The sequence below is a fragment of the Schistocerca gregaria genome, chromosome 4 (assembly GCF_023897955.1).
Source record: "Schistocerca gregaria isolate iqSchGreg1 chromosome 4, iqSchGreg1.2, whole genome shotgun sequence".
Classification (NCBI taxonomy): domain Eukaryota; kingdom Metazoa; phylum Arthropoda; class Insecta; order Orthoptera; family Acrididae; genus Schistocerca; species Schistocerca gregaria.
The window spans coordinates 251813817-251829700 of record NC_064923.1 but is presented as its reverse complement, the minus strand read 5'-3'; the positions used below and the strand labels follow the sequence as shown (position 1 = coordinate 251829700).

Genomic DNA, 15884 nt, shown 5'->3' with positions numbered 1-15884 from the left:
TCCGAGAAGTATAAAAACAAGAGTGTACTGGCGTTTCCCATCCGTATATTACGCGGGATATTAATAAGAAAATCAATATTTTACGCCCAACGTACAAGCAGGTGGGCAGTAAATTAAAATAAAAGAATCTAAGCTATCCGGGTCTTCCACGGTTCACTTACTGCATATGTTCCCACGTAGTAGTATTGTAATGAACTTTCATTAGATGTTTATGCATCTCTGAGTTTTAACCACTTCGTGGTCCAACGTCTTGTTTTCTTTTTGCTTCTTTGTACACAATGCTGATGTCACTGCAAGTAATACTTTGTTTACGTGGGTAGCCATTCAAACTAGTGTCGCAAGGTATGCATTTTCTAGGTGAAGTCTCTGTGTAGAGTGCTAATTGATTTTCTAGGCAATACTCCAAATAAAAGTTCATAGATAATTGGCAATCATTTCAGTTTACCGTCCAGCACAAGCTACGATCTCAAATACTTCGGTAATGCTGAAGACACACGCCTACTGACTTCAGTTAAAAGTTATTGCGGGCAGCATCATAACTAACAATGTCTGTGAAAACCGTGTTTGCGTTAGAAAAGATAGAGAGAAACTGTATCCCCGATGGCCCAGAAAAACTCGTAAACCGCAGAAATGTCAGTATTTCCTGAAGACAACATTGGAAATTTTTACAAGAGGTGCTCGTTGCCGTCTGACGATGGGCCTAGACTCGAAACTAGTTATGGGGATACATCCGTGTTACCTATTATTCATTCAATAAGTGTGGTTGGTTGCAGTTTTCTTCCTCACTGATGTTTAAGAGAACTGTCTAACAAAAAGGAAAACTGCAGTCGTGTCACTGGTGTCAGTTAATGCTGTAAAATAACTTGTCTCAATATTCAGGACGTTTAGGCATTTCTGTCGGGGACACTCACCTCTTTAGTTAACAAGAAATCTCGTCATTGGATTAAAATCACAACGTCGGTTGACACACGATTTGCTAAGCCACGATGTCCAGGTGATCTGACTTGATAGGCCACATGTGCATTTTTTTTATCTACCATCTAGTCACACGCTGCAAACTCCCAGCATTTTTACGGATGTCACTGATGTGACGTGATGCAATACACCGTTATCACATTTCATGCTTGTACAGTGACATTAATCGAAAATCTTTCAAACTGCTGTTTAGCGCTGCCATTGCATGAACATGCGTCGCATGTTTCCATTGACTGTTGACACATTACAGGATTTTCGTTGCGGTAAACGTATTCTCCAGTTAACGCAACTCGTAAGGAAATGTGTGTGGAAAACATGAAAATATTTCAAAGGAAATAACTTTTTCAGTACTGCTTTGTAGTCATTATTATTATTTACAAAATCGGCGATAAGTTGAATAAAGTCAATTCTTATAGAGAAAGTTTACAACAAAACGCAGGATGTATAGTGAGGATATTGATAGGTACGTCGTGGGCCTGTATGTTTGTGCCTTGTGCCAACAGCGTGACTTTCTCATTCACCTGACGAGCGTTCTTTATTCTGTTAATCGAAAATAGTCCTTCATGAGCATCATAAATGCCCATATTAGGTTATATTTGGAAGACAAGGGCAATGTAAGTGTATTTATCGATTTTATTGTAGTAGCATAGCAAATACTGGAATCATCGCTTCGTAGATTTAATGTCGTAATTCGGCCTGAAATTCGAAATGTTAACCAAATATTCGTATCTGTACCCTAAGAGACCTTTGTGGCTGTTCACGATCAGTGTTGAAAGTATTGGATGCAGTTAGATATCGTGATGCACCATGACCAAGAAGTTAATAAACCGCTAAAACAAAATTCGAATTAGTGTTCTCTATCGCAGATTATAGCAAAATTAAAGAACACGGTTCCTGGTAGATGAATTGAGATTATCCGTCGATGTCATTTGCGTTCAGGTAAATATAGTACATTGCTTCTGTTCTATTCTGCCGCATCTTGATTCATTCGTCTGTTTTTAAAAGCAGCCAGATAGTGTAAATGAGAGCTTCGAAACACTGAAGGAAATCACTGGTTCGTAGCATCGTATTGCATACCATGATATTCTTATGCAGGTGAGCGAAGATTTTGTTGGCACGGCTGTATTCTTCGTCTGCATCCTTGAAGTGCGGCACAGTAGTGCATAGACGTACCTAATAACGGCATCCGTTCTTGCTGCCCTCCCCCTCCTGAACTGTGGACGAGATTTGTTCTTCGGCAAAGACTTGTTGCGGTCGGTGCCAGTGAGGCAACTACCGTTACGACGTGAAAGGGTGTGAAGGCAGCAAAGAATCGTCGAGACGTGGAATTCGCGCTGTCATCGAGGATAACATTACGAAGCAACATGCCGTCCGGAAATGTGGACCTCTTTCTACTTCCGCTCGTCGCTTTTCATTGTGGCCGAATATTGTTGTGGCTCAACCACAGAGTAGAAAGCATACAGAAAAGCTACATCAGTTCCTGGGGTTAGTTTTTCAGCAGAGGCTCTCTTCCTTTAAAAAATTAAAAGCGTGTTTTTTCGCATTTGTACTTCCTACACTGTTTATATGCAATACCTTTCATTCGGTTCTGACTATACAAATGGGTAAAAAAAATTTACATGCTTCGTATATTCTAGTTTCGTATCATAGCAAGATGGTTAAGTGCCTGTTTGTTTTTTGATATTGGTCACAGTTACTGTGATATTTAATTTCCAAGTACTCTGCAGCATAAAATATGAAAGGCTCACTGTGGAAAATGCGGTCGCTAGCTACTTTACGTTTGGGTCATTCTAGGCGATACGTTGCTGTGTACTAAATTTAGCTAACCTATGGAAATTCAGTGAGTGTGGAGAAAATAAAAGTATTTTATTGAGAGCGCTGGCGCATAAGGCGCTGCCTGACGGCGACACGTGCAAATGGCCTGTTGAGCAGTCGTGAACAGTTCGTCCAAGTAGATGCTTGTGTCTCAAATTAGTGGTCGCGATTCGTTATTGTATTTACTGCTGAAAGAAAATGATGATGAAAAACTCTACACCAACGGTAACATAATCGAAAAGCTGAAGCACATCTCGTAATTTTGGACAAAGCTTGTCGCAAGTTTCTTTGCGACACTTAACAATAGTCATTTATTAGAAATATGATTCATACTACATAATATGTTACAATGAACTTCAAACAAATGTATAAATTAAATTTCAATACAGCCTACCGTCTTCAAAGTAATACCATACTTTCAGGCTGAAAACACGAATGAAAATTCCAGCGCAGATACAAACACTGAAACGTTTGCAGAGTGCCACATACAGCCGTTGTTTTCTATTGGAAGTGAAGTTGATTTATCAGGTCAGTGTCCCAGAAAAAATTAAGAAATGAAATAAAATTGCTGCAAGGAAGAAACAAAGTAGCATTATTGTCCTCTGAAACTAAAAGCAGTGGCAGTCACAGCTAGCACATGTGAATAGGAATGATGTGATAAATTTATGACTGAAGGTTTATCACAACGCGTTTCATTAGCGCTTCCGTTCGTAGAAGTTTCATGTAGTTGTTCAGATTTCATCCGTTTTGTGAGAAATCAATTTCGAGCCGCACTGTAGTAATAAGCAGCTGTCGTTTCCCGTTTACTCTGGTCCAATATGGCGTCGAGCGCAACGTTTGACTTAATGCGCAGTTTCAACCGTCGAGGGCGTCTATTAGCTTTCGTTGCCATATCGATTTGGAGCGCGGCGACCCTCCCGTGGAACGATGCTGTCTTACAGTCATTTGTATTTTGGGCATGCAGCCGCTTGAATAAAATTTCTATCATTGACATATCTTCCGCGTATATTTGACTATCACCATACGAAGTCGCAGTACTAACGATAAGGTTCCGAGCGCGGCCTTATATCCTTCACCGCGGCGATATGCGCTTGCGAGTCATAGACGCTGGTCGCGGCGGCAAGGAGATAAACTTAACACACGCACCGCCTGTGTCGAAGGCGTACGGACATTCGGTACTATTATCGATGACACCATGATGACTTCTCTGCAGTTTAATTATCCCGAGAACCGAATTCCATGCTTTCTCCAAATTAAAACCATTATTTCTGTGTAATACTGTGTAATAAATTATTAGGTAATCTAATTTCTATAGCTTCCTTGAAGACAGAATCCCAGAAGGAAGAGGTAGATATTAGAATCTTCACATCATTGTATTTCATGGAATGACCTGTATCAATACAATGTTCGGCCATGGCTGACTTGTCTGGCTATGATAAGCCTGTGTATCTTCCGTATGGGTGCTCTTTTTTCGAAGATAGGCCGTATTCTCTAGAAACACTGTGTTAACGTGATCTTCTGGCCTCCCACGAAGATTTCAGCTTTACTCGTCTCTGTAAAGATCGATTTATTGCTTTCTTAAGGCGGGTGTGTATCAGATTCCTTGCGGAAATTGTGACGAGTCATACATAGGTCAAACAACACTCACCGTTCATGAGATATGTGTGGAACATCGAAGATACACATGCTTATGACAGCCAGTCAAGTCAACTGTGGCCGAACATTGTATTGATACAGGGCATTCCATGAACTACAGTGATGTGAACATTCACCTCTTCCATTTGGGATTCTGTCTTCAAGGAAGGCATAGAGATTAGAGTAGCTAATAATTTATTAAATAGAGATAATGGTTTTAATATGAACAAAGCGTGGAATCTGGCCCTAGGGATAATTAAATTGAAGAGAAGTTGTCATGGTGTCATTGCCGCCGAACATACGTCGATAAGCGAATCGAATGTCCGGTTGCTCTCGCGGCGTGTGTGTAAGCGTAGGCCTCTTTGTCGCCGCGCTTACCGTCGCGGTGAAGCATGTGAGGCCGCGCTTGGCACCCTGTCGTAAAGCTTGCTATTTAGTCTGATGATGACTGGACGACGTGCGGCGAAATATCAGATGAAGAAATTTTATTTGCTCTTCTGCATGCCCGGAGTTTAATGAACTATTTATCATTCCGCGAAAAGTTTTAAATGCACATCGTCCATGTTTTGTTAACAGAGAGACATCACCGCAACGTGCGTACATTTGAAGATTTCACTTGCGAGTTGGCACCAGAACGTGTTGATACATTCCACTACCTGGAAAACGTTTATGTAGTAGCAGTTTACCGATCTGAAATAATGACTGGTTGCTGTTTACAATATGTAACTATTTCCAAGCATGAAAGTAATGTGTGGACAACATATTTATGTTCTTTTCAGAAATGGTCTGCAAATACCCAATCATTGTTTATGCATCACTAGTATTATGAAATTGGAACGAATTTACTGGCTGCTTGCCAGTAAATTGGAACGAATTTACTGGCTGCTTGCCAGTGGATAGGTCACATTTTCCCTCAATTTATTCAGTTTGACTTGTTTACTGATTTGGCTTTAATTGATCTTTTTTCCGTTTGAGGACCATAAATGTAACTTAATGATGTCTAGTTAAATATAAAAAATATGTGCGTTTCATACCGGAATAATAAATGTAGTGTTACCATAATACTATACTGAAGCCGCATTTTTAAGACTGTGAATACGGAGTATAGTTGTAACTGTGTTAGCCATTCTTGCTCACGAATTACAGCAGCAACTCATATCTTCAGTTGGCACATTTATTGCCCTATCAAAAATTGTTGCCTTTTTTTGAAACTGAGAACCTGCCAACATACTTACTAACATTTCCTACTTATGTATCACAGAAAGTCCGATTGTGGTGGTGGTGTGGATAGATGATTTCCGATGAGAAGAAATAACACATCAGTTGCGTTAAAAAAAAAAAAAAAAAAGAAGAAGAAGAAGAAGAAGAAGAAAACAAATTAACTGCCGGCCGGAGTGGCGTGCGGTTCTGGGCGCTACAGTCTGGAACCGAGCGACCGCTACGGTCGCAGGTTCGAATCCTGCCTTTGTCATGGATGTGTGTGGTGTCCTTAGGTTAGTTAGGTTTAATTAGTTCTAAGTTCTAGGCGACTGATGACCTCAGAAGTTAAGTCACATAGTGCTCAGAGCCATTTGAACCATTTGAACTTTGAAATTAACTCAACTAGTGTTCTATTTCTTCACATCGGCGTTCTTCAAAAACAGTTGCTTAAAATACTGACAAAAAAATCTAAATGAGACGCTTGGTCTGGGTGGAAAAGTGCGAGAGGAAATGCTGGCTTAATGGGCGCTCGTCGCTGCCCACAGAAATTGCGACGTTTAGCTTCACCACGCAATTTTGACACTAAAAACTGCAAGGTCGCTGGCGTTGGCAGAAATGTAATGACTAGGAGGGAAGTCGACATGAAGTGTTTGAACAAAGCTTGATATGAGACGAAACCGAACGACGTACCCATCCGTCACATTTTATTATGCCACTTGCTGACGTTCAGTAATGAGGGTGAAGTTTTTGTGATATATTTCCAATGTGTCGTTGCCTTGAAGTTTCGTACTACAAGTCGTAAGACGAGAGAGCTAAGTGTGTCGAAAGGAATATGACGCCTGCCGTATCGATATTCAATATTGCGTATGTCGTCACGTTTGTAGTAAGCGTTGAGAGATGAGTGTTACCTGACTTCCATACAAATCAATGGCGCCGCCATGTGCATTCCTTCTGTCTACAAGGGCTGCCCAAGAATTTGGCCGAGCTTCAAAGCGTTCAACCAGCTGGCACATATTCACCACCGCCTCGACAAAGTGTAAGGAGGGGGGAACGGCGAAAACGTCGAATTTAAACGGCAATGCAGTTGCACTGCCTACCACTTGTTTTATATTTCACATTTCTCAACAACATGGAAGAAAAACAAAACAGATATTCAGTATTGTTTAACTAACTTTTTCACCGATTCGTGTACTCAGGTTGCCACGCAATCGCGACTTATTTAGTTCCATAATCGAAAAAAAATCTTTCCAAGTGAATGTTTGGAAACGTAAAAACTCTACATGAGCAAAGCACTGTCGATGATGTACTCTGTTTTGTGGCTCAACGATAGTAGACAATGACTGACTTTCTTCAGAACACTTCTATAATAGCCATATTGGATCGTTTTCCAGAACAATTTTACATTATCTGTATTTACTAACCTTCGGGAGGTTGTTGTTGTTGTGGTCTTCAGTCCTGGGACTGGTTTGATGCAGCTCTCCATGCTACTCTATCTTGTGCAAGCTTCTTCATCTCCCAGTACCTACTGCAACCTACATCCTTCTGAATCTGCTTAGTGTAGTCATCTCTTGGTCTCCCTCTACGATTTTCACCCTCCACGCTGCCTTCCAATACTAAATTTGTGATCCCTTGATGCCTCAGAACATGTCCTACCAACCGAACCCTTCTTCTGGTCAAGTTTTGCCACAAACTTCTCTTCTCCCCAATCCTGTTCAATACTTCCTCATTAGTTATGTGATCTACCCATCTAATCTTCAGCATTCTTCTGTAGCACCACATTTCGAAAGCTTCTCTTCTTGTCCAAACTATTTATCGTCCATGTATCACTTCCATACATGGCTACACTCCATAAGAATACATTCAGAAATGACTTCCTGACACTTAAATCTATACTCGATATTAACAAATTTCTCTTCTTCAGAAACGCTTTCCTTGCCATTGCCAGTCTACATTTTATATCCTCTCTACTTCGACCATCATCAGTCATTTTGCTCCCCAAATAACAAAACTCCTTTACTACTTTAAGTGTCTCATTTCCTAATCTAATTCCCTCAGCATCACCCAACTTAATTCGACTACATTCCATTATCCCATTTTGCTTTTGTTGATGTTCATCTTATATCCTCCTTTCAAGACACTATCCATTCCGTTCAACTGCTCTTTCAAGTCCTTTGCTGTCTCTGACAGAATTACGATGTCATCGGCGAACCTCAACATTTTTATTTCTTCTCCATGGATTTTAATACCTACTCCGAATTTTTCTTTTGTTTCCTTCACTGCTTGCTCAATATACAGATTCAATAACATCGGGGAGAGACTACACCCTTGTCTCACTCCCTTCCCAACCACTGCTTCCCTTTCATGTCCCTCGACTCTTATAACTGCTGCCATCTGGTTTCTGTACAAATTGTAAACAGCCTTTCGCTCCCTGTATTTTACCCTTGCTATCTTCACAATTCGAAAGAGAGTATTCCAGTTAACATTGTCAAAAGATTTCTCTAAGTCTGCAAATGCTAGAAACGTAAGGTTTGCCCTTCCTTAATCTAGCTTCTAAGATAAGTCGTAGGGACAGTATTGCCTCACGTGTTCCAACATTTCTACGGAATCCAAACTGATCTTCCCTGAGGTCGGCTTCTACTAGCTTTTCCATTCGTCTGTAAAGAATTCGCATTATTATTTTGCAGCTGTGACTTATTAAACTGATAGTTCAGTAATTTTCACATCTGTCAACACCTGCTTTCTTTGGGATTGGAATTATTATATTTTTCTTGAAGTCTGAGGGTAAACTTGTACTACAGTAGTAGGTGTGGGCTTCGTATCTATCTTGGACACAATAATGCGTTCACCATGGTGTTTGTAGTAGCTTACCCGCATTCCTATTTTCCTATTCATTATTAAACCTACTCCTGCATTACCCCTATTTGATTTTGTGTTTATAACCCTGTAGACACCTGACCAAAAGTCTTGTTCCTCCTGCCACCAAACTTTATTAATTCCCACTATATCTAACTTTAACCTATCCATTTCCCTTTTTAAATTTTCTAACCTACTTGCCCGATTAAGGGATCTGACATTCCACGCTCCGATTCATAGAACGCCAGTTTTATTTCTCCTGATAACGACATCCTCTTGAGTAGTCCGCACCCGGAGATCCGAATGAGGGGCTTTTTTACCACCGGAATATTTTACCCAAGAGGACGCCATCATCATTTAATCATATAGTAAAGCTGCATGCCCTCGGGAAAAATTATGGCCGTAGTTTCCTTGGGGATGTGTGATACATTATAATTTCTTTTGTGAGAACTGCATTTTGACCAAATACATTTTAATGTTGTTTTTACAATACAATGCTACTAACTCTTACAAGTTTCTGGACGGACCCTTTACCAATTCATTTTCTTTTTCTTTTGAGGTTTTTTACAGCTAATGCTGTTTCTCACATCTCATCTTCCACAGTTCATGGTGTTTCCAATCTCTTTCTTTGAAATTCCTAGGTTCCTTGACATCTATCGCCCATCTTCTGCGAGCTCAACTTAATTTCCTTTTTTGCTCTGGGATCCACTTCCACACCTCCTTTCTCAATATATTAGCATCTATTCATTAGAACTGCCATACCAAAGCAACCGCTTCCTCTCAAGAGCTTCCATTATTTTCCATTCCACTTCCATAATTTTTATGATTTCTTCATTTCTGATGTGGTCTAACCTTGAGACTCTTGCACTTCAGCCCCAGTTATCCAGTTCTGTGTCTAGTTCTTGGGCTTTTTCTTTCTTTCTTGTTTCCAAAACTTATGACGTATGTGTATACGTGTAGATATGCAGTCCATTGTTGTTTCATATCTAGACTAGTCTTCATCAGTTTAGTTGTGAACTGATTGTTCATTATTTGTTTGCAGGTAACATGTTTCCCTTGTACAGTCCCAATGTGATGAGGTATTAGTCAAAGGATTCCTAATGTATGTGGCCGTCTTTCAAAATGACTCGTGAAACCATTTATCTAGCAGGCATTTGTTATCTGTGTACAATTGTACACAGGATAAAATCCCACCCTAAGACAGAACTGCCGTGTTGCACAGTAGGACGAAAATGTATTTCATAGTTGTAGTAAGACAGAAATAAGGCCCAGCACTGGAGGAGAAGACCTTTAGACATCTAGCCAGGTTAACGTTTGTAAGATGGTACAGTAGTTAATTGTAGGACTCACATTCAAGAGGAGGGAGCTCAAATCCCCATCTATCATCAAGGTTTGGGTTTTTCAGCATTTTTCTAAATTGATTAAAGATAATATCTGGATGGTTGCTTTCGGAGGAACGCTACAATCCTTGACCAATTCTGTCCTGTGTCGTGTTTCTAATTATCTCTTTAGTAACAAGGCATTTAATCCTAGTCAGGGAGTGTGTTCCAGAACTTTGAAGCCTCCTGTGTGTTAATTTTTAGTTCATGTATCTTCTACATATTATTGCATGTGTTGTTTACTTGAGAGAGGAGTATGATGATACAATATACAACGTATAATGAAGATAGACATCATTTTCTTTTTAACAACCTAAGATTTTTCTAACTACATCAATTACGTACACAGTTTGAAACATACATGACTTAGTTGCTTGCTACATTCTGGTAATAAAGCACACGTGCTCCCTCTTTTTGTCTGTCTCAGTATACATTATAGGAAACTACCAATGTATTGAGCAGCACATTAGGATAAGGTATAAAATCAGCTGTTTTGTGATGTAAGACACAAACAACAGTTTGACCACACTGAATCAAAGTATATTCTTCTTCCACATACAAGTTTATAACAATTGAGAACATAGATACACATTTAGAAACACCTTAGGTACTGATAGAAGCACTTGCTGACAATAAGTAAGAACACAGTATGAGAGCGGGTACGTGCTGCGCTGCTCTTATAAATGGGAGAGCTCCAGCAGAGGGTGCGGTGGATGCCATGTTGTGTGTACAAGTCATGTGACCCACTGCAGGCGACCTCTGATGGCCAGCCCTTGCAGGTGCTAATGTCGGGGTATTCAAAGTATAGTGCGACAGTGGCCAGGTTCTACTGTGTGTATCCATGTATTACATACAGGATTATAGCACCACTCCCCCCCCCCCCCCCCCCTCCCCTTTTCCCACTTTGGAAAGGACACTCCACTGATGTGCATATCAAGGCAACTGTTGAAACAGCAATGGCTTCTATGTTGGATGTTGCAGCCAGTGATCGTGTTGGAGGGAAGACGATTGTGGACCATAGTCAGTGGGGAGTGGGAGAAGTGGCTCACCCATGGACACTTGGCAGTTGGTCCTCTGCAAAATCCCATAAAAGAGAACTGATGAAAAGGGCACTGGTTATGTCTAGTCATGGCGGAACTGTGCTGATGGTGAAGACACTAGTCATTCCATCAGGGATGTCAGTAGGGAAAGATGCACTGGCACAGCTGGCGGCAGAATCACTGATGGCAGTGAAACATTAAGGAAAGGCCTGATAGCAGGAGTCAGGGCTGGATCCTGGAGGAAAGGCATGAAGTGCAACATCCACATAGAGGTTGGCTCGCCCCATGGCAAGACCATCCTGCGGTTCTGGTACAGCAGGCACTGAGGAAGGCAGCAGTTACATGGCCCTTGCTGTGGTGTGAGGACGCAGTTGGTCATTGTGGCGCACTACTGGTCCATCACTGGTGCACACCATACAGAGCCGGTGCCATCTGCAGCTGTGAGTTGCAGAAGTCCATTTGAGTTGATGGCTGAACCCTTGTGCTCAGAATGGGGTGCCAGGAATGAAGTGTAATAAGGGCCACTTCAATTGACATTGGTGGGGCAGCTTGAGCAGCTGAAGGTAGTTGTGTGGCTGGTGATCGTGGAGCTTCTTGGCCAGACGCCAATCTCCCACCTGCATAAACCTGTAAGAACTCAAGAAATGTGCAAGGCATTATCCATGAAGGAGTCTGTAATGTACTTCTTCATTTGAACCTTGATTGTGCGGATGAGCTGTTGTGCTACGTTGTTAGATTAGGAGGAACAGGCATGTGGAGAATACCCTGAAGGGTGCAGAAATTAGGGAAAGTTGGAAACACAAACGTCGGACTGCTATCTGACACAAGCATATAAGGCAATCCTTCAATAGAGTAAAATTTGGAGAGGATCCAAATCGTATCTGGAGCCGATAACAAAGGATAGCAGATAATGTATGAAAATTAAGATAACGCATCAACAATAAACAACCAGTAAGAAGATAGGAAGGATCCAGCAAAATCAACTTGGATGCATTCACACAGACACTGTGGTGTGGGCCATGGAGTGAGTGTCGGTGCCTATTGGGTAGCACACTGAGAGCAGGCTGTGACAAGATGTAAAATGTCACCATCAATGCTGGGCCAAAACAAGTGCCAATGGACCAATAGCTTGGTACGTGAGTCCCCCCAATGCCAGTGATGGGGAATCTGAAGCGCATCCAGCCTAGTTAACAGCCTGTCTGTTGCTGAGAGAACACCACTATCAAACACTGAAGTGCAAAGTAGTTACTTAAAGGATCAGAATTTCCTCCCAGAGGCCTGTCCAGCAAGTCAAGCTGAACAAGTTGAACAACTTGATGCAAAACTGGACCAGCAGTGACAGCAGCTGCGATCTTGGAGCCTATAATACAAAACACTGCCGCTGTACTTTTGCATCTCATAGAGTTCGTCAAAAGTAGGATAAAATCCCACCTTAAGACAGAACTGCCATGTTGCACAATAGGACGAAAATGTATTTCATAGTTGTAGTGAGACAGAAATAAGGCCCAACACTGGAGGAGAAGTGCTGCTTTGCCAACGAATGAAGCAGAAGGATTGAACAAGAAGCCAAAGGCTTGTGGTCAGTAATGAGATGGAACTTGGATCTACAAGTTGGGAGTAGTGCTGCTGGCTATATTTTGAGCATTTTTGCTGCGTAAGCTATTGGAACCAACCTCGTGTTGATGTGTGAGAATGGCCTCAAGTCCATACTGGAAGGTGTGTGTAGCCAAAACCAGGTGGGGTGGCCTGGATTGGAAAGTAGCCAAACAAGGAGCAGAATGTAATTTAGATTTCAAAAGTCTAATTCACACTTGCAGGCCGGTAGCCACTGGAAAGGAACATTATTGTGGAGTAACTTGTGGAGGGAATGGGCCAATGTGGACATGCCCAGAATAAATTTGTGATAGTGAGCAGTTTCAGCAAAATATGCCTGGAGGTCTTCGACATTTGTAGATCAAGGCAGAGCCATGACTGTGGTGACATGATGATGTAAGGGCTTGGGCATAAAGGCTTAACACCATCTCTAGAAACTGTAAGTGGGGGGGGGGGGGGGGGGGGGGGGGGGGTGCGCGCGTGCAGTAAGCAGAAGTCATGCTGCTTGCTGCAGATGGCTGGCGTCTAGTGACTGTGGCTGGCCCGTGCATATGCCATTGGTGTAATATTCGAAGCATAGTGTGCCGGCAGCTTGGTGCTGCTGTGCGTATCCCTGTATTACGTACAAGGTTATATTATAGTAAGCTGCAAGGCTAAACTTATTGGTTTATGACTGAAATTGTATTTTTAACATTGATAGTGGATTGCTCAGTGTGAGAAAATGTCCAGCACTGTATAATTTCATTTTCTGTGTACTAAAAATAAGCTTTTCTTTATTTTTTGTAGCTCAGTTGTGGAACAAACATGCCGTCGATGAGAGTCTCTGCACTTCAGTATTACTTTCTTACATAGCAGAGAGCTCTACTTCATATCCAATGCTTCTTGGTGAAGATTTTGCAAAGGACCTGAAAATACAAATGACATTGTTTCTTGTAAGTATTTGTTCAAACTTCATGGTCTCTCTCTCTCTCTCTCTCTCTCTCTCTCTCTCTCTCTCTCTCTCTCTCTCTCTCTCTCTCTCTCTCTCTCTCCCCCTCCCCTCTCCCCTCTGCCTCCCCATCTACCTCACCCCCCCTCTCCCCCTCTCCCCCTCTCCCCTCTCCCTCCCCCCTCTCCCTCTCCCTCTCCCCCCTCTCCCTCTCCCCCTCCCCCCTCTCCCTCTCCCCCCTCTCCCTCTCCCCTCTCCCTCTCCCCTCTCCCTCTCCCTCTCCCCCCTCTCCCTCTCCCCCCTCTCCCTCTCCCCCCTCTCCCTCTCCCCCCTCTCCCTCTCCCCCCTCTCCCACTCTCCCTCTCCCCCCTCTCCATCTCCCACTCTCCCTCTCCCCCCTTTCCCCCCTTTCCCCCCCCTTTCCCCCCTCTCACACCTCTCACCCCTCTCACCCCTCTCCCCCCTCTCACCTCTCCCCCTCTCCCCCCTCACACCTCTCCCCCCTCCCCCCTTCTCCCCCCTCTCACCTCTCCCCCCTCCCCCCTTCTCCCCCCTCTCACCCCTCTCACCCCTTTCCCCCCTCTCACCCCTTTCCCCCCTCTCACCCCTTTCCCCCCTCTCACCCCTTTCCCCCCTTTCCCCCCTCTCACCCCTTTCCCCCCTCTCACCCCTTTCCCCCCTTTCCCCCCTTTCCCCCCTCTTCTCCCTCTCACCCCTCTTCTCCCTCTCACCCCTCTTCTCCCTCTCACCCCTCTTCTCCCTCTCACCCCTCTTCTCCCTCTCACCCCTCTTCTCCCTCTCACCCCTCTTCTCCCTCTCACCCCTCTTCTCCCTCTCACCCCTCTTCTCCCTCTCACCCCTCTTCTCCCTCTCACCCCTCTTCTCCCTCTCACCCCTCTTCTCCCTCTCACCCCTCTTCTCCCTCTCACCCCTCTTCTCCCTCTCACCCCTCTTCTCCCTCTCACCCCTCTTCTCCCTCTCACCCCTCTTCTCCCTCTCACCCCTCTTCTCCCTCTCACCCCTCTTCTCCCTCTCACCCCTCTTCTCCCTCTACCCCCCTCCCCCTCTACCCCCTCTTCCCCCTTCCACCATCTCCCCCCTCCCACCATCTCCCCCTGCGCCCCTCTCGCCTCTCCCCCCTCTCCCCCTCTCCCCCTCTTGCCTCTCCCCCCTCTCCCCCTCTCCCCCCTCTCCCCCTCCACCCTCCCTATACACACACCTACCCGTGCTCATCTCCCACCCACTCTCTTTCCTTTTTCACTAAGCTGCTTTTCCTTTCTGTCAACCCCCCCTCCCCTGCCTGCCCCCTTGAAAATAAATGTCTCTGTTCTACGTAGCTGAGTAAATGTGGTTATTAATGAATTAATGAGCACCTTATGCTTCTCTAAATTTATGCTGTGATTCTCATGTAACTGATCCTGCCATTGTGGCTCACACGGGACAAACAATAACAAGTCTTCAATCGAGTTAGTATCAGTAAATATAATGGAAAACAACCAAGTGTCAGTTCTGAAATAATTAAAGCCTGCCACTGATACATATTATCTATTTTTATGCCCTAATTGTTTCTGATGATGTTTGTATTGGTATGCATTAATGTATTTTGTAATATTGACAGGCATCGAAGTACATGATAGACTTCAGATCAAGTCATTGCACACAGCTGCCTACAAATTTATTCAGAATGCCTTGGGATCTCTCTCCAGAATCTGATTATGTAAAAATATGAAGAAGAAGTAATTATGGAGATACGATTAAGAAAATAAGTGATACACTGTTTATGGATGTATACTGCATAAGATTTTACATTGTAGTGCTTTTATTGTGTATCTATGTATATAGTCAGAATGGTACCATGCATTCCATTTCATTTTTCTTTGTATATTTATTTTCATTGACTCATCATTATATAGAGCTTACAACTGGTAATACTCATGATTTTTTTTCCCTTCTCTGTAAGTGTTTAGTGTGTATACAGTTGCTCCATGTGTTTAACTCTCTGTGGACCTTTTGTGGTATTAGGTATTTGCAAACATTTTAAATACTCATTTGACTGCAAAATATGCTTTGAATCTGGATCATGCATGACACTTTTATTTTTATTTTCTGTAATTGTTTTGTATCGGAAAATTATGAAATTCACTTAAAATGTAAAATTTTGAAATTGAATAAATAATGATTTCTTGGTCTATAGCAACCTTTAAGTTTAAATGAAAGGAACAACGTACATTTATTGTGCACCACGTTGGTCCTGATTTCCAGACTGTCTGTTGTGGTGCTTTTTTCCCCAATGATTAAGTGTAGGAGTTTTTTACCTATGTGTGTCACAAGAAATTAGATCTTTAGCTTATATTTTACTTTGACATCAATGTCGGAATTTTTGTGACTTCATTTTAATTTTTCCTGAAATGAAATAAACAAAACATACCCACCAAAAAGATAATGTACTAGATTTTGTGCACTATG

General features: G+C 42.7%; 1 protein-coding gene across 1 annotated transcript in view; it reads left to right on the top strand.

The window, feature by feature from the left end:
• The window catches only part of LOC126365921 (phosphatidylserine lipase ABHD16A), a 202930-nt gene extending 187321 nt beyond the window's left edge, over positions 1-15609 (top strand). The window contains exons 11-12 of the mRNA XM_050008672.1: positions 13277-13422; positions 15037-15609. Coding sequence (XP_049864629.1) covers positions 13277-13422; positions 15037-15147 — 257 coding nt within the window. The 3' untranslated portion in view covers positions 15148-15609. The remainder of the gene's footprint in view (positions 1-13276; positions 13423-15036) is intronic.
• The last annotated feature ends 275 nt before the right edge of the window (positions 15610-15884 follow it).